General features: G+C 47.7%; 1 protein-coding gene across 1 annotated transcript in view; it reads left to right on the forward strand.

Annotated features, from left to right (window-relative positions):
• Positions 1–4,687: 4,687 nt before the first annotated feature.
• The window catches only part of arhgap42a (Rho GTPase activating protein 42a), a 505,650-nt gene continuing 491,068 nt past the window's right edge, over positions 4,688–19,269 (forward strand). Inside the window, exon 1 of the mRNA XM_038818093.1 lies at positions 4,688–5,222. Coding sequence (XP_038674021.1) covers positions 5,069–5,222 — 154 coding nt within the window. The 5' untranslated portion in view covers positions 4,688–5,068. The remainder of the gene's footprint in view (positions 5,223–19,269) is intronic.

A 19,269-nucleotide genomic window follows, 5' to 3' on the forward strand; every position in this document is an offset into this window, starting at 1 on the left:
CCACCTGCACCTCACCTGTGTCATTCGTACCCAGATAGTTCTCAATGCCCGTTCTCACCCTTCTGCACACCTCTTCGTCCGCCAACAGCCCTACATCCAGGCGCCACAACGGGCGTTGGTCCCGCGCCTCCCCCATGTCCACGTCCACCCAATGTGGTGCATGGTCCGATATCGCAATGGCCGAGTACTCCGTGTCCTGCACTCTCGGTATCAGCCCCCTGTTCAATACGAAAAAATCGATCCTAGAGTACACTCTGTGGACGTGGGAGAAAAAAGAATACTCCCTCGCCCTAGGCCTACCAAATCTCCATGGGTCTACCCCTCCCATCTGCTCCATGAACCCCCTTAACACCTCTGCCGCTGCCGGCCTCCTATTCGTCCTGGAACTCGATCTATCCAGCCCAGGGTCTAACACCGTATTAAAGTCCCCTCCCATGATCAGGCCCCCTGCCTCCAGTCCCGGGATGAGGCCCAGCAGGCGCCTCATAAAACCCGCGTCGTCCCAGTTCGGGGCATACACATTTACCAGTACCACACTCTCTCCCTGCAGCCTACCCCTCACCATCACGTACCTGCCCTCCTTGTCTGCCACCACCTCTGCCGCCACAAACGACACTCTCTTTCCCACCAAAATCGCCACCCCCCGGTTCTTGATATCCAAGCCTGAGTGGAACACCTGTCCCACCCACCCCCTTCTCAGGCGGACCTGATCTGCTACCCTCAAATGAGTCTCCTGCAGCATTGCTACATCAGCCTTCAGTCCCTTCAGGTGTGAGAAGACCCTTGATCTTTTGACCGGCCCATTCAGCCCCCTTACGTTCCACGTGATCAATCGGGTCGCAGCGCGACCCGTCCCTACTCCCTGTCGATTAGCCATGTCTTGTCCCTTGCTCGCCCCGGGTCATCCCTTCTTTTCTGACCCGCTTCCCATAGCGATGGCCCCCCCCACCCCACCCCCCCCGGCTCTCCCCTTCTCGTCCCTGGTCTTTCTAGCAGCAACCCGGTGTCCCCCCCCAGTCCCCCCCCCTTCCCCCCCCCCCAGTCCCCCCCCCTTCCCCCCCCCCCCCCCCCCTGGCTAGGACCCCTCCTAGCCGTGCTGTCCTTCCTAACAAGCCCTCACACAAACCCCTGACACTGCTCAAATCCTGACACCACCAATACTCCTCCCACATCAGCTGAAATAAGGAGCTGGAGATTTTAGGTGGTGAGCCCGGGCTCCAGTGTTTGGTGTGTGGGAAGGAGGGGATTGAGCAGAACCAGAGGTGATGGGTTTGATGTGGGGAGGGACCTAAACGTAAACTTGGATGACAATCCAATTTAAATACTGAAAGTCACTGAACAGAAGACAAGCCTCAAAGGGCATGCCTTTACTTCTTGGCATAAAAGGGGCAGCTGCATCACTGCAATTGCACCATTGCATGATGGATCCAATCTGCAGCTGGGAGAGGAAGTTCCGAAGCCTCCGGCATAAAAAGGTAGGTCTTGAACGCAGTCGTCGGTGTGCCTTACCACTCCAGTAGTTACCGGGGATACTGACCATTGTCTTTTTACATGTCCCCTCACTATCATTGTCTCTTTTTACACCACCCTCATTTGCACTTACCCTGTGCTCCACTTAATACCCTTCACATTTTCTTTCATTGTTCTTCTCCAATGTAGTTTGTCTCTTTCTTCCTCTCTTGTATGTGGCATCTTTCTCTCACTTTGTGTGTCCATCATTTATGTTTTCCCTTTCCCAATTGGCATCACCTTAGCCCAGAGCTGCAATTTCTACTCTGACCTGAGCTCACATTTTGTGCGCATGACAAATTTGACCTGTTACTGTGCAGCTTCTGCAGTGCATACACAATTCACCAAAACAAAACAGCTGTAAGTTAGTAATACACAAGGAGAAACCAAACCCCAACGTAATTCAACCACAAAACGTTTACTTTTCTCTTAGTTAAATGTCTAAGATAGTTTTACAAGATTAGATTAACCTTCAATATTGGATCTGCTATTGACTTACTGACCACCTGCAATGCAGAAACAGGTCATAGCACCCTAAAAATGGTGGGGTATGATTTATTGCCCACTACCAATGACGCTTCATCAATACTATCTTCCTAAGGAATTACTCAGGCCATCAAATTGTCAATCTGAGTCAGTCGATAGGCCCTTTTCAGATGCAAATTAAGATCCTATGATATAGTTCAGACTTCCATTGTCGTCTTAGAAATTATTCACACTCTCACAACAAATGGCTCAGTCGTAAAAGAACAAAGAAGGTAAGATTTAATTTAGTTCTGTGGGGTCAGGAAGAGCAGAAATGTTCCACAAAAACAATCTGGTCCACAGCTAGATTGGATTGTCCCAAGAATGATCTTCAATCTACACCCCAGACCAACCTTAATATTTTAGCAGTCCAGGGTCACTGGCTGCCCTAGGGAGGTCTAGTTTTAAAAAAAAATTAGAGTACCCAATTCTTTCTTTCGAATTAAGGGGCAATTTAGTGTGGCCAATTCACCTACCCTGCACATCTTTTTGGGTTGTGAGGGTGAAGCCCACACAGACTGGGGGAGAATGTGCAAACTGCACATGGTCAATGACCGAGGGCTGGGATAGAAACCAGTCCACAGTGCCGTGATACAGCAGTGTTAACCACTGCACCACCCTGCTGTCCCTGGGGAGTCTAGTTTTCTACCTGCGGCTTATGTGTCCTATTTTAAGGATGTTTGCTTCTCAAAAGGGATTGGGCTATCACCAACAGTATTACGCAGCAGGCTGCCTGAAAATCGCACAGGAAAATTGTCTGATCCACTCTTCTATGGATCAAAATCCATATCCTGAGTTAGCACAACTATTAAATCATAAAAACAGCGAGCTGACTTAAGTTTCCAAAGGTATTGTACCTGTAGGTAGTGCTACAAATGTAATGTTAGATGATAGGTAGTACTTAATTGTTTTCAATATGTCATGTGACATTTCAAACACTATTTTAGCAGCAACATCAATGAACCTACTGGAGTCTGCATGCCATAGTAATATGGTGTTATTTTGGAGCAGTCTGAATGTTTGAGACTGTGGCTCTGTTCTTATAGGTTAAATAAATGGTAAGAGTTCTGATTTTTAATTATTTTAATGTTTAAATTAATTTTACCCAGCTCTCCAGGACAGCAGCTTCTCACGTTGACCCCATACCTTCTCAAATGGATTTCTACTAAGAGCCAATGGGAGGTTCTGGAAGCTCACTCATTCAGCTCTGGATTGTCGCTAGGTGGCCATCACCATTAAATGGTCATTGTTCAGCACACTATCGCCTTTTCTCAAGGCTCCAAAAACCACAAACCAATTCCACAAGTTCCCTACTTGTCAGGAATTGCAAACACTGCCTTAACACTGCAGTCTGGTTTAATGCACCAATCCAGGTCCAGTCACAGTTTTGGCTGATTTTAGAATTTCTCTCTTTGTGGCTGCAGCACATTCATCCCTATACAGATTAGCTTCAAGCCTTCCTCCTACCTCTCATCAGGAATTTTGCCATTACCCCTTCACCAAACAGCTTTACATGGAGTTACTATCTCCAATTGAGCACCATTTTGGTTCCATGTCAACACGTACCCCATGAGGCAATTTCCCTCACTTAGTGATTGTCCCCATAATCAGTATTTTTGAAAGCTCTTCCCTTCCTAATATTTCAGCACTTTGGCTCATATTTCTTTGTCCAGCTCCCAATGTTTTGGCCACTGCTACCTTTCCCTCCCTCTCTTCCCTTTCCACCTTGACCTGCTCTCAAAGTCTCCGCCTGCCTCTTCTTGCATTACTACACTCCCCCTCCTTTTCCACACTTCTTGGCCCCTTACCCCTTCCTTCTGTATGTAGTTGTCGATCCCAACATGACCTTTTAGTGTATTTGAAACATTGAATGAGGAACAGAGCCAAAAATATTCCTATACCACACCCTAATATGGATAGGAACATTGGCAGCATATGCCTTCAACATCAAATTTGGAATATTTGGTAAAATAACAGAAATATGCATGCATCGCCAGGCTGGATTATTGAATACTTAATGATACTTCAAAACACTGGGTATTTTTTATTCATCCTTGGGATGTGAATGTCAGAGGGGGCTGGTTGCTCCATTGGCTGATAACATGGGGTTTCAGCACCTGTATGGACTGAGGTAGTTTTTGGAGTCTTATTCTTCTTACTCCATTGTGACATCATGGCACAGAAATGTTTGGAGAGCCATAGTGAGCTCCCCTAAGACAACGAAGATGCCAGAATGTCACTGGTATCTTCAACATTTACTGCCCATTCCCAATTGCCCTTGAGAAGGGCAGTTGATTTAAATATTTAATATATACAGAGGTGGGAACTTAACTGGTAAAACTGTGTTAATGTTGTATTTTATTTTAAAGTAACACACTTAAACGTATAAAAGATAATGGGATCAAACTCTGCACAGGCATTCGGAAACCGAAGTCCTAAACCAGAAATTGCTCTGATCCAGGCTAGAATATCAGCCATTGTAGATGGACACCACCTGCACAGAAAACATTGTAGTTCCTTTAGCACGATTATCGAGTACCCTAAAATCAAAGTGTGAAATACGAATCTCAGAAAATACTCCCCCTGCAAGAATGTAAAGTGGTGGGCTACTTCGGAGTTGGACGAGGCGGAAGTGTTCTGTTCAGGGGCGGCACCAAGAGCGATGCGGACACCAGGACTAAACTAGGACTGACAGAGCAAACGAACAGTATGACGGCTTTAAACACATAGCCAGCTCTCTGCTTTCCTGCTGTTTTAAATATCCGTAAAACTCCAAGGCCTCTCGCGTTAAGTCCTGGCTGAGAAATAGGGGCAAAAAGAAAAATAAGCCGAAAAGAGGCGTGGGTGTGTGTGGACAAGGTGCTGGGATTTGTCTGGCTGCAGCGCTGCGCTTTTGTGAGGGTTGCGGCGCATCGCTGCACATTTGGAACGTTCCCCGGGAACGGCTCGAGCTGCGGACGCCAGCGAGGGGGGTCCGGGCTGGCGCGAGGCTGAGTGACGGCAGTTGGGGGTTCGGGTCCGGGCGCGAGCTGCAATGGGGCTCCCCACTCTGGAGTTCACGGATTGCTCCCTGGACAGCCCGGATTTCAGGGATCGACTGAAAGCACATGAAATCGAGCTCGAGCGTACCAACAAATTCATCAAGGAGCTGATTAAAGACGGCCTCATGCTGATTAACGCGCTGAAAAGTAAGTGGCTTTTCAAAAAAAAAAATCGCTTGTGTTTGAGACTGTGGGAAAAAGTTTGAATGAACGGGGAAGAGCGCTCCTCGTGGCGGTGGCCAACACATCCATAGAAATTGCCTTCTTGGGTCTTTTGAGGCTTGAGTCAATGTTTTCGAGGAATAAAACAAGCAACTCACCTGATCTATTTTTACGCTAATGTGACGAAGTTTGATGTTTGTAAGAATAATTGGAAAGTGCAACCACCCAAAGTTACTGTTGATAATGGATAAGTAGATCAAATCCAGAGAGGTTAAAGCAGGAGTTGCAATCCAGACGTCTGAGAGTCGGATGAGGGGGGAGGGGACGACAACTAACAGGCAATGCTATTTCTATATTCAGGAAGAAGATAGGAAATCAAGTCCAAGGAACTGTAAAACAGCTAGCTTAACAACAATGGGGAAGATTTTGGAATCGTTACTCAAAAGATGTAATGGGGAAAAAAAATCTAGAAATCGAAAATACCTTTAAAGAATAGCCAACACGAATTTTAAGGGACCGTCATGTTTGACCAACTTTAGTGAATTGTTTGAAGAAAATAACAAAGATAGATAACAGTAATATAGTGGATAGGATATACATAGACTTTAAAAAAGTACAACACAGGGGATTCATGATCAAGATTAGAGCACCGTGGATTGGGAATAAGTAGTTAGGCTAGCGACCTGAATAAAAACAGTCACTCAGACTAGTGGGAGACAGGTGTCAGTCTTCCACAAACTCATTACGAGGATCACTGTTCACTATTTGCATAAATGGGTTGGGTTCATGAATCAAAGATTTATTGAAATTTATCAACATTTGTTGTCAGCACCAAATGATGTGTATATTTCATACTGTGGACGACTGCAACACAAATACTTGCAGAATGGATGTATTTATGGCACAGGAATTTCTAATATCGGTAAATGTGAGCATTTGGTTGGAGGAATAAATTTGTGAGTTGAGTCGAGGCACACAATGATGTGAGGTGGTGACGCACAAATCATTAGAAGTAGCAACACAGGTCAACAAAGCTGTAAAAAAGTAAACAAAACACTGCAGTTCATTTCTGCAATATATTTTGAAAGTTATGTGCAACGTATGTACAATTTCAGGCAGAACACACTTAAAATACTGTGCACATATGGGATGGAAACAATATAGAGATATTGGGAAGGTACAAAGAAGAAACACACTTCTGTGGCACCTTGCACATTTTTGGGGCTTGCAAGTATAGTCAGTATTGCGGTGTAGGGGATATGGCAGTCAATTTGTGAACAGCATTGCACCACGAGGATCATAGAATCATAGAATTTATAGTGCAGAAGGAGGCCATTTGGCCCATCGAGTATGCACTGGCCCTTGGAAAGAGCACCCTACCAAAGCCCACAACTCCACCCCATCCCCATAACCCAGCAACCCCACCCAACCTTTTTGGACACTAAGGGCAATTTAGCATGACCAATCCACCTAACCTGCACATCTTTGGACTGTGGGAGGAAACCGGAGGACTCGGATGAAACCCACGCAAACACAGGGAGAACGTGCAGACTCCGCACAGACAGTGACCCGAGCCAGGAATCAATGAGATAACCGCTAATCTGCTAGTTGTTAGGTTGAAGGATAAATAATGTCCTTCCCTTTGAATAGTGCCAAAGGATCTATTTTTAAGGGCAGCACGGTAGCATTGTGGATAGCACAATTGCTTCACAGCTCCGGGGTCCCAAGTTCGATTTCGACTTGGGTCACTGTCTCTGGGGAGTCTGCACATCCTCCCCGTGACTGCGTGGGTTTCCTCCGGGTACTCCGGTTTCCTCCCACAGTCCAAAGATGTGCAGGTTGGGTGGGTTGGCCATGAAAAATTTTCCAAAATTCTATGATTAACCTAGGACAAAGGTTTGGCGCAACATTGTGGGCCGAAGGGCCTGTTCTGTGCTGTATTTCTCTATCTCTATCTATCTTTTCTATCCACTTGAGCGGGTTGGATGTTTTGGGGTGGGTGGGGCATTAGTTTAATGTCTTATTTGAAAAACTACACCACCAACAGTTCATGAGTACTCCACTGAAATGTCAGCCAAGGTTCAATGTTTGAGTTCCTGCAATAAAGCTTGAATCTGTGACTGATTCAGAGGCAAGGTGAATGTTTGTATATGTTGTATATCTCATAGCAAACTTTTGAAATATCTTAAATGACTAACAATTATAAAAAATGCTGCATTTACTGCAGAGTGCCTGTTCTGAAATTTTTAATGCTATATAGGAGCTGGTAGTGTGCTTTCAGAAGTGTCTAGACCTCCCTGAAGAAATTACATGTTCTTGTGCCTCTGCAGGGTGTAGTGCAAGAGCAGTGATGCAAATGGACAGCTTTTGTTCCAGCCAGCATTATTCTTTTGATCTGGTGGTGTGATTTTCCAGACATTGGACTGTACCAATCTCCTTGACTGCAGGGGAAAAATGTCAAATTCAACTTGAAAATTGTGAGAGCTTTTGGATTTGCAAGTGATTATGTTTGGTGCTGTGAAATTTTTTGTACAATGTGTAGGGTGTTGATTCCACTCTAACATGAAGCAGTCTGTCAAATACAACCCTCTCAATGTGTTGGGAATCTTTAGTCTGATAAATTTAAGACATCATATCTGAGTTGCACGTGTAACGACTGGAAGAATTTAGGAAATTGGATTATAAATGTAGTCGCAATTTAAGGGTTAAATGCCAGGGGTTAGTGTGGTTTGACTGGGCGAAGTACCTACAGAATTAATGATTTGCAGTCTGCAGAGATGTATCTTTTTTATATTGAGGAGGTGAGATCAGTGATGGTTGGAGCTCAGAGAGACACAGGACCATTTTTAGAGAAGCTGTGGAGAGAGGCAGTTTGGAAAAGACACAGGGTTTAGTCAAAGGCTTTTGGAAGTGAAGTCTGATCTGCTACCCTGGATTTTCTTGAGACCACAAGTAGAGAGGCAATGAGTTTGAGGAAGATTTGAGAGAAAGAGAAATTCAGCTCCCATCTGTCTGACTCTGAGTCCACAATTATTTTCCAAGTAAGATAGTTTACAAAGTGGTACTATTTTAAAGGCAGAGCAGCCCTTGGCTGGAGATAAGAGAAAGACGGAAACAAATCAAGTGATGCAGCCGTTGGAAGACCTTCAGAGAGAGTAAAAAGGGTTTTCATGACTTCCGGTGACGGCGGGCGGGAGGCAGCCGCGCGTTGGCGGGCTCCCGTTCAGGAACGGCATTGGCGGGGGGGGTAACGCTCGGTCCTAAGGGCAGCGGTGGCAGCAAAAGTCGGGAGACAGCACAGGGAGGGGAAATGTCAAAGATCAGCAAACAAACGACCGTATAAAAAGCAGCTGAAAGTCCGTCGGGAGTGGAAAGGTCACCGCGGTTGAGGAAAGAAAATGGAGGCTGGAGCACCAGGGGAGGCCGCATTGCTCACTGCTGAAGAAATAACTAAGGTGATGGCCATGGAAGTCGAAAGGCAGTTTACAAAACACTTGGAGGCAATGAGGAAGGAGATTGGGGCGGTTTTGAAAGTGCTGGTGGAGGAGGCGATTACCCTGGTGAGGACGGCGGTGGCGAGTGCAGTAGCGGAGGTGCGGGTGCAAGGCGAGGCACTGAAGGAAGTGGAAGAGACATTACTGCAGCACAGTGATCAACTTACCTCGATGGGGAAGGAGATGCGGAAGGTGTTAGAGATCAACAAGGATCTGCGAGGCAAAACGGAAGACCTGGAAAACAGATCAAGGCAACAGAATTTGAGGATTGTGGGGTTGCCCAAAGGAGTGGAAGGACCAAGGCCGACTGAGTATTTTGCCATGATGTTGGCGAAACTATTGGGGGTGGGGGAGGATCCCTCCCAATATGATCTGGATCGGGCTCATCGGTCGTGGAGGCTTGTATTAAAGGCGAGTGAGCCACCAAGAGTAGTGACTCTGTGCTTCCGTAGGTAGAGTGTAAAGTCCTGTGCTGGGCTAAGCAGAAGCGGGTGGTGCAGTGGGCTGGAGCTGATTTACGCGTATACCAGGACTTTACGGTGGAGCTGGCGAGAAGGCGGGCTGCCTTCAACCGGGTGAAGAGGGCACTGTACATTAGCAAGGTGCAGTGCGGCATTGTATGTCCAGCGAAGCTGAGGGTGACCTACAAGTTCAAGGACTTTTATTTTGGGACGGCGGAAGCTGCGGAGGAGTTTGTGAAGGCAGCAGGACTGTGGCAGAATTGAGAAATGGTCATGTACCGATGTAGCCTCATAACTGTATTTTTTCTTTTTTTTTTGTTTCACTGTGTGCTGGTGTATGGGCTATAGGAGCCAACATTGTATATATTTGGACAAGGGAAGGAATGGGACTTTCAGTCGTAATGAGGGTTCTTTGGGGTGTGGATGTGTATGCGGGATTTGTGTGCTAAAGGGGACTTCTGGGTTTTTCCTGGGGCCGGGCAAGGGGGAAAGAGACCCGGGCGGGGGCCTCCACGCTGGCCGGTTTAAGCCGGCCAGTGAACAGAGGTGGGGGGGGGAGGGGCTGCGGCCATCGGTGCCTGGCAGAACAGGGTCCGAGGGGTCTAGCCAGGGTGGAAAGTTGGGGGGAAGGAACGTGGGGGGGGGGGGGGGGGGGATTTTTACAAGAGGGAGGGGAGGAGTTGGGGAGGGGGGGGTTTACAACCCTTGGGTGTCATTTACGGTACTCTTTTGGAGGTTGGATGGCATTGAGTGTCGTCGGGTGGGGTCTTTATAGGTTAATGGTGACCTAGGCCGATTCCGGACTCCTTTCTCTTTTTCGCCTTTGCTTTTTTTTCCACCGTGGAAGGGTTATTTGATGCATATATTGACAGGTGGGCCGTTGAGTGGGGTGGTGGGAGGATGAGATCATTGTTGATGTTAAGGGTATTGACTTTGTATCTGTTACCATTTACTGCTTGTTGGTGGGGTGTAAATTTGAAGGAAAATGTGAAAATGGAGAATAAAAACATTTAAAAAAGCATGTATCACTTTAGGCCTTGCTTGTTTAAGGTGGATTAAGAGCTAGCTGTACGTGTATTTTCTTGTTGCTTAATGGGAAATTGAATAACAATTTTAAAGTGTGCATGTAATAATCTATATTATTGTCACAAGTAGGCTTATATTAACACTGCAATGAAGTTACTGTGAAAATCTCCTAGTCACACTCCGCGCCTGTTCGGGTACACTGAGGAAGAATTCAGAATGTCCAATTCACTTAACAAGCACGTCTTTCAGGACTTATGGGAGGAAACCGGGCGGTTCTTATTGGGTTTTAAATTAAAGCATTTAATATTCTAGTTATATAAGATCTTGTTTTAAAATAACCAAGCCCTATAGCTTCAGGCAATCACTCCTGGAGCAAATTGATCTTTCCACACAGCCTTAAAAAATAAAATAAAATATTGGTATTTTCAGTCCAGTATCCTAGTTACTGTTAGGGATCGTAATACATGACAAATTTGACTGGCTCATAGATTGTGATTTTGTATTTCTTCCATAACTGTTGCTGATCATCCTTCCCTATTTATACATAATTCTACAAGTTTATTTTTATGTATTGTCAAAATATCAGACATATGTAGTTGTGGAAACATTTGTACTGCAACAAATAATGAAATATGTTTTCATAATACTTTTCATATATTGAGTAACATCTTGGAGCTCTTTATTTGGTAGTGAGCTCTTTATTTGATAGTGAATACAAGTAGATGGTTAAAAAAAGAACGACCAGCACTAATAGCATCTTTCACGAGCTCAGGACATCCCAACATGCTTTACAGCCAATAAAGTACTATTGAAATGTCGGCATTGTTGTAATGTAGAAAATCTGGCAGCCAATTTGGGCACTACAAGCAGCAATTGATCACTTAATCTGTTTTTGCGATGTTGGTCAGGGATAAATACTGGCCAGGACACTGTTACTAGAAGACAGTAAAGACGGGGCCTCACGGTAGCATGGTGGTTAGCATCAATGCTTCACAGCTCCAGGGTCCCAGGTTCGATTCCCGGCTGGGTCACTGTCTGTGTGGAGTCTGCACGTCCTCCCCGTGTGTGCGTGGGTTTCCTCCGGGTGCTCCGGTTTCCTCCCACAGTCCAAAGATGTGCGGGTTAGGTGGATTGGCCATGCTAAAAACATTGCCCGTAGTGTAAGGTTAATGGGGATTGTTGGGATACGGGTTACGTGGGTTTAAATAAGGTGATCATTGCTCGGCACAACATCGAGGGCCGAAGGGCCTGTTCTGTGCTGTACTGTTCTATGTTCTATTGTGTACTCCAATTGGAAGGAAGTTACTCGTGGTGATCCACAAAGATTGTGCAGAAGTTTTAAATATTCGCCACATTTATTAATGACTTGGACAACATAATATATATCCAAGTTTTCTAGATAGTTGGGGTATTAGAGGTACTGATAGATTAATTGAATGAGCAAAGCTGTGGCAGATGAATAATAGAAAATCATTGAACCAGAATAGGCTGGATCAGAGTATTTTTAAAATGGTGATAAGGTAGGAACAAGATATTTTGGATTTCATGTGCATAGATTCCTAAATGTAGTGGTCAGGTACAAAAAAAAGTTAAGTCTAATGAACGTTAGCCTTTATATCTGGAGACTAGATCTATATCTAAGACTAGAATATAAATGGTGGATGTGTTATCATACTTATACAAAGCACTAATTAGACCACATCTGAATTACTGTGTACAGCTCTGGGCACCACACTTTGGAAAGGATATAATAGTTTAGTGAAGCAAATGCTACCAGAATGCCAAGGTTTAATTTATAAAGTATTATTACATAACCTAGCATGTATTTCCTGAAGGTTAAAGTGTGATTTGGTTGAGATTTTAGAATTTTTAAAAGAACTGAGAGGGTAGATAGAGGAAAACATTTTCTGCTGGAAGTGGAGCCTTGGACAAGGATGCCTAACCTTAAAATCAGAGCCATGCAACTCGGGACAGAAGTTAGGAAACAACCTCACTGCTTCATAAAAAGGGTGGTAAGAGTGTGGAACTCTCACAAAAAGCAGTAGATGAGGTTTATAGATTTTTGCCAGCCAAGAACATAACTACATGATGCAGCAGTAGACCTGAGGCCCTCAGTCCTGCTCTGCCATTCAATAAGATCATAGCTGATCTTCTACCTCAACTCAACTGTCCCTGACTACCCTCACTTTCCTTGATATCCTCCTGGTGTTCAAATATATGGCAATCTTGGTTCTAGACGTAATGAACGATTGAGCATCTCCATTCTCTGGATAAGAGAATTCCAAAGATTAACAGCCCTCTGAGGGAAAGTATTTCTATTTATCTCCGTGTTAATCACTGTATCCCTCTATTCCCATCCTATTCATGTATTTGTCAAGATGCCCCTTAAATGTCACTATCGTACCTGAGTCCAACACCACCTCCGGTAGTGAGTTCCAGGTACGCAATATCCTCCGTAAAAAAGTTTCCCTCACACATCTCCTCCAAACTTTGCACCTCGAACCTTAAACCTATGTCGCCTAGTAATTGTCTCTCCCACCCTGGGAAAAAGCTTCTGACTCTCCACTCTATTCTTGCCCCTCATAATTTTGTAGACTTCTATCAGGTCGCCACTCAACGTCTGTCTTTCCAGTAAGAACAAACCGGGTTTATCCAACCTCTCCTCACAGCCCACTGAGGGAAGGTATTTCTATTTATCTCCGTGTTAATCATTGTACCCGTTCCAAGGCAAGCATATGCTTCCTTGGGTAAAGAGACCACCACTGTATATAGTACTCAAACTATGGGAGCAAATTCTCCGGGGCCACTAGCCACCAGTGGGAATCGCGATGGCCCAGTGAATTGGGCATGAGGCCAAAAATGGGATGGAAACCTGTTGTTTTCCAGTCAATTTCATTGCCCTTTAAAATGAAGTCTCTGTGCAAGCTCAGAAGCCAAAAATCATTGAACTGCATTGTTTACTTTCAATTTCATAGACCATTTTCCTTTTAAAAGCCTCCTGATTAACAGACAATTTCAAAGGAAGGATTGCCATTGTTTATTTGTATAACCCTAAGGGGTCCATTAAAGGACAAAGAACAGAAGAAAAGTAAAGCACAGGAACAGGCTCTTCGGCCCACCAAGCCTGCACCGACCATGTTGCCTGTCTAACCTAAATCCTTCTACACTTCCGGGGTCTGTATCCCTCTACTCCCATCCTATTCATGTATTTGTCAAGACGGCCCTGAAATGTCACTACCGTACCTGCTTCCAACACCACCTCCAGCAGCGAGTTCCAGGCACGCACTATCCTCTGTAAAAAAAAAAAGCTTCCCTCACACATCTCCTCTAAACTTTGCCCGTTGAACCTTAAACCTATGTCCCCTAGTAATTGTCTGTCCCACCCTGGGAAAAAGCTTCTGACTCTCCACTCTATCCTTGCCCCTCATAATTTTGTAGACTTCTATCAGGTCGCCACTCAACGTCCGTCTTTTCAGTAAGAACAAACTGGGTTTATCCAACCTCTCCTCATAGCGAGTGCCATCCGTACCGGGCAACATCCTTGTAGACCTCTTCTGTACTCTCTCTAAAGCCTCCACATCCTTCTGGTAGTGTGGCGACCAGAATTGAACACTTTATTCCATGTGTGGCCTAACTAAGGTTCTATACAGCTACAGCATGACGTGCCAATTTTTATACTCAGTGCCCCGGCCGATGAAGGTAACCATATGCTTTCTTTCTCCACCTGCATTGCCACTTTCAGTGACCAGTGGATCTGTACACCCAGATCTCTCTGCCTGTCAATACACTTAAGGGTTTTGCCATTTACTGTATATTTCCCACCTGTATTAATCCTTCCAAAATGCATTATCTCACATTTTGTCCGGATTAGGCTCCATCTGCCATCTCTCTACCCAAGTCTCCAACTGATCTGTATCCTCTGGCAGTCCTCATCACTATTCGCAATTCCATCAACGTTTCTGTCTCGCTGTAACCTCAAAGTACTTCATCTTGGAGCAGCTGTTCTTTCTAACCGCATTTCTTTTAAAAACAGGCTGTCTCTTTGTTCTGAAGAGCTTCCTCAAATGACCAGGTGCAGACAAATTGAATATATTCAATGCAGTTAAGGGCTTTTCGACTTCTAAGCTTGCGCAGAGGTTTCAAAACGTTAATGGGCATTGAAATTAACGGTGAAAAAAACCACTTCAAAGGTTTCCCCCACATTAAGGGGGAATACTTTTATCTTCATCTCACAAATCTTTCATACTGATTGTGGTGGTATGACTAGGAGGTTTACGGTACCTATCTGCCATTGATGCAGAGCACTTGCTGCCCATTGGCTCAGGTCGGTCATGTGACTCTCTGCTGATTGGTTGAGGCTAGTCATGTGACTGCTCATCGATTGGCCGAGAGGCAAGTATTCCCGCCTACGAGGCAGGGTATAAGAACCCGTAGGACCCGGCAGTCGGCCTTTCTCTGTAAGTCGACTGCCGGGCACACAACTAGTTGATTAAAGCCTGATATTTGGAACTTCTTCACGACTCGAGTCCAATTGATGGTACATCAATTTAATCAACTAGAATTTTGAAATGGAGCTTCGGATCAAACCAGACTGCCTCCGCATCAGCCCGCATGCTACAAACACGTCAGCAACTTTTAAACATTGGCTGGCGTGCTTCAACAGCTACCTCTCCACCACAGGCATCCAACCCACCAAGGAGCAGAAACTCCACATCCTCCACTCGTGTGTGGGCACCGCCGTCTACTCGATGATTGAGGATGAACAAGACTATGACGCGGCCATGGATCTTCTGAAAGGACATTTTCTCAGGCCTGTTCACCAAGTCTACGCACGGCATCTCCTGGCTACAAGGCAGCAGTTCCCCGGTGAGTCCCTTGATGAATTTTATCGGGCCCTCGTTGTCTTGTGGAGAAATTGCGCCTGCCCGCAAGTTACTGTGGCAGAACATACAGAACTGTTAATTCGGGATGCCTTCGTTGCAGGCATGCAACCTTCTTCAATACACCAGCGGTTATTAGAAAAAGACACTTTAAGCCTTGCTGAGGCCTGGACCCTCGCATCCTCTCTGGAGGTTGCCGACCGAAATGCCCCCGGCCTCACGGCAGCCCCTTGGGCAACGTGGCACGCAACCCCCCTGTCCCCCGCCGACTCCGACCCCCCCCCAGGCCTGCGCTGCGGGACGCCCCGATAAGCTCACGGGGCCCCGCTGTTACTTCTGTGGCCTGGCCAAGCACCCCCGCCCGCGCTGTCCGGCCCGCTCCGCAGTACGTAAGAGCTGCGGTAAGAAAGGTCACTATTCAGTGGCCTGCCAATCAAAGTCTGTCGCTGCTGTTCCGCGCAGCAACTGCGGATCGCCCCCCCCCCCCCCCCGCGCTTCCCCAGGACCCGCGCGGCACACAGGCCTCTCTGCCCCTGCCCCCGGCCACCACGAGCGACCCACGGACCTCTTTGCCCCTGCCTCTAGTCACCATGAGTGACCCACGGGCGCCGCAATTTTGGGTCCCGGACACCACGTGTGGGTCCCGGCGCTGCCATCTTGGGGCCCCGACCCCACGTGCGGGCCACGGGCACCGCCATCTTGGGGCCCCGACTCCACGTGTGGGTCCTGTGCGCCGCCATCTTGGGGCCCCAACTCCACGCGTGTCCGACGGACGCCACCATTTTGGACCAACGCAGAGGACCCCACCAGCGACTACTCCGCAAGCAAAGGCGAACCAGACCTACTGCCCCGACTCACTGCAGTGACTCTCGACCAGTCGCGACCACGCATGCTCTCCACGGCGACGACACAGATCCTTCCCAATGGACACGAAACGAGCTGCCTACTAGCCTCCGGGAGCACAGAGAGTTTTGTCCACCCCGATACGGTAAGACACTGCGCGCTCCCCGTTCACCCGGTCAAGCATAAGATAGCCCTAGCCTCAGGTTTGCACTCCGTCCACATCACTGGGTGCTGCGTAGCGGACCTCACGGTCCAGGGGAGGGTTTTTAAAAATTACAAACTCCTCGTCCTCCCCCACCTCTGCGCACCGGCACTCTGAGGACTGGATTTCCAGTGCAACCTACAGTGCTTGACCTTTAAATTCGGTGGCCCTATTCCCCCCCCCCTTACTGTCTGCAGCCTCGCGTCCCTCAAAGTGGACCCCCCTTCCTTGTTTGCGAACCTCACCCCGGATTGCAAACTCGTCGCCACTAGGAGCAGACGATACAGTACCCAGGACCGGACCGTCATCAGGTCCGAGGTCCAGAGGCTACTAAAGGAAGGAGTCATTGAAGCCAGCAACAGTCCCTGGCGAGCCCAAGTGCTGGTAGTTCGGACTGGGGAGAAAAACCGAATGGTCATTGACTACAGTCAGACCATCAACAGGTTTACGCAGCTGGACGCGTACCCTCTCCCTCGTATTTCCGACCTGGTTAACAGGATCGCGAAGTACAAAGCCTTCTCCACGGTGGACCTTAAGTCCGCCTATCACCAGCTTCCCATCCGCACGGGTGACCGCAAGTACACCGCGTTCAAGGCAGATGGGCGCCTCTATCACTTTCTAAGGGTTCCATTCGGTGTCACAAATGGGGTCTCAGTCTTCCAACGGGAGATGGACCGAATGGTTGACCAATACGGTTTACGGGCGACCTTCCCGTATCTTTTTAAAAAAAAATAATTTTTATTGAAAAATTTTGATTTTATACAACATTGACGCACCTTAGTAAAATACCGAAAATAACAATAATATTAACAATCATATATATTCGGCCCATCCCCATGAACAACCCAGCATTTTAACAACAACGCAAATTAACACACTATGAAGTTACAGAATAAACACTACAATAATGCACCCCCCCTCCTCCCGGTTGCTGCTGCTATTGACCAAGTTACCTATCTCTGAGCCAGGAAGTCCAGAAAAGGCTGCCATTGTTTATAGAACCCTTGTATTGATCCTCTCAGGGCAAATTTGACCTTTTCCAATTTTATAAATCCCGTCATGTCACTGATCCAGGTCTCCACGCTTGGGGGCCTTGCATCCTTCCATTGTAACAGAATCCTTCGCCGGGCTACTAGGGACGCAAAGGCCAGGACACCGGCCTCTTTCGCCTCCTGCACTCCCGGCTCTACCGCAACTCCAAAAATCGCGAGTCCCCACCCTGGTTTGACCCTGGATCCAACCACCCTCGATACCGTCCCCGCCACCCCCTTCCAGAATTCTTCCAGTGCTGGGCATGCCCAGAACATATGGCCGTGGTTCGCTGGACTCCCCGAATATCTGGTGCACCTATCCTCACACCCAAAGAACCTACTCATCCTAGTCCCGGACATGTGGGCCCGGTGCAGCACCTTAAATTGGATGAGACTAAGCCTCGCACATGAGGAGGAAGAGTTGACTCTCTCCAAGGCATCCGCCCAAGTCCCGTCCTCTGTCTGCTCCCCGAGTTCCTCCTCCTATTTAGCCTTCAGCTCCTCCACTGACGACTCCTCCACCTCCTGCATTACCTTATAGATGTCAGACACCTTCCCCTCTCCTACACACACCCCCGCAAGCACTCTGTCCATCGTCCCCTGCGAGGGCAGCAAAGGGAATCCCTCTACCTGTCGCCTGGCAAACGCCTTTACCTGCAGGTATCTGAACATGTTCCCTTGGGGAAGGCCAAATTTATCTTCCAGTTCCCCCAGGCCCGCAAACCTCCCGCCAATAAACAGGTCCCTCAATTTGCTGATGCCCGCCCTTTGCCACCCCCTGAATCCCCCATCCGTGTTCCCCGGGATGAACCGATGGTTGCCACCCAGTGGAACCTCCATCGAGCCCCCTGTTTCCCCCCGATGCCGTCTCCACTGTCCCCAGATTCTTAGGGTCGCCGCCACCACCGGGCTCGTGGTAAACCTCTTAGGGGAGAGCGGCAACGGTGCCGTTACCATGGCACCCAGGCTAGTACCTCTACATGACGCCATCTCCATTCTTTTCCACGCCGCCCCTCCCCCCTCCATCACCCATTTACGCACCATTGACACATTGGCTGCCCAATAGTACCCCAGAAGTTTGGGCAGCGCCAGCCCGCCTCTATCCCTTCCTCGCTCCAGGAACACACTCCTCACTCTCGGAGTCCCATGTGCCCACACAAAGCTCAGAATACTGCTGGTCACTCTCCTAAAGAAGGCCCTGAAGATAAATATGGGCAGGCACTGAAAAAGGAACAAGAACCTCGGAAGCACCGTCATTTTGACGGACTGTACCCTCCCCGCCAATGACAATGGCAGCATGTCCCACCTCCTGAACTCCTCCTCCATCTGATCTACCAGTCTGGTGAAGTTATGCTTGTGAAGAGTCCCCCAATCCCTGGCCACCTGCACCCCCAGGTACCTAAAACTCTCCCCTGCCCGCCTAAGCGGGAGCCTACCAATTCCTTCCTTCTGGTCTCCAGGGTGCACCACAAACACCTCGCTCTTGCCTAAGTTTAATTTATAACCTGAAAAGGTCCCAAACTCGGCTAGCAACTCCATCACTCCTGGCATCTCTCCCACCGAGTCCGCCACATACAGTAACAGGTCGTCGGCATACAACGACACCCTATGTTCCTCTCCACCTCGCACCAAGCCTCTCCACCTCTCTGAATCTCTCAACGCCATCGCCAGTGGCTCGATTGCCAGTGCAAACAACAAGGGGGACAGGGGGCAACCCTGCCTGGTCCCTCGGTAAAGCCAGAAGTACTCCGACCTCCTCCTATTCGTGGCCACGCACGCCATCGGGGCCTCATATAGCAGCCGTACCCATCTAATGAACCCTTCACCAAATCCAAACCTCCCCAACACCTCCCATAGGTACCCCCACTCCACTCTATCGAAGGCCTTCTCCGCATCCAGCGCCACCACTATCTCTGCCTCCCCCTCAATCGCCGGCATCATGATGACATTCAACAATCTCCGCACATTCGTGTTCAGCTGCCTTCCCTTCACAAAACCTGTCTGGTCCTCGTGTACAACCCCTGGCACACAGTCCTCTATCCTGGTGGCCAGGATTTTTGCCAGCACCTTAGCATCCACGTTGAGGAGAGATATG

This window comes from Scyliorhinus canicula, chromosome 14, assembly GCF_902713615.1.
Source record: "Scyliorhinus canicula chromosome 14, sScyCan1.1, whole genome shotgun sequence".
Lineage (NCBI taxonomy): Eukaryota > Metazoa > Chordata > Chondrichthyes > Carcharhiniformes > Scyliorhinidae > Scyliorhinus > Scyliorhinus canicula.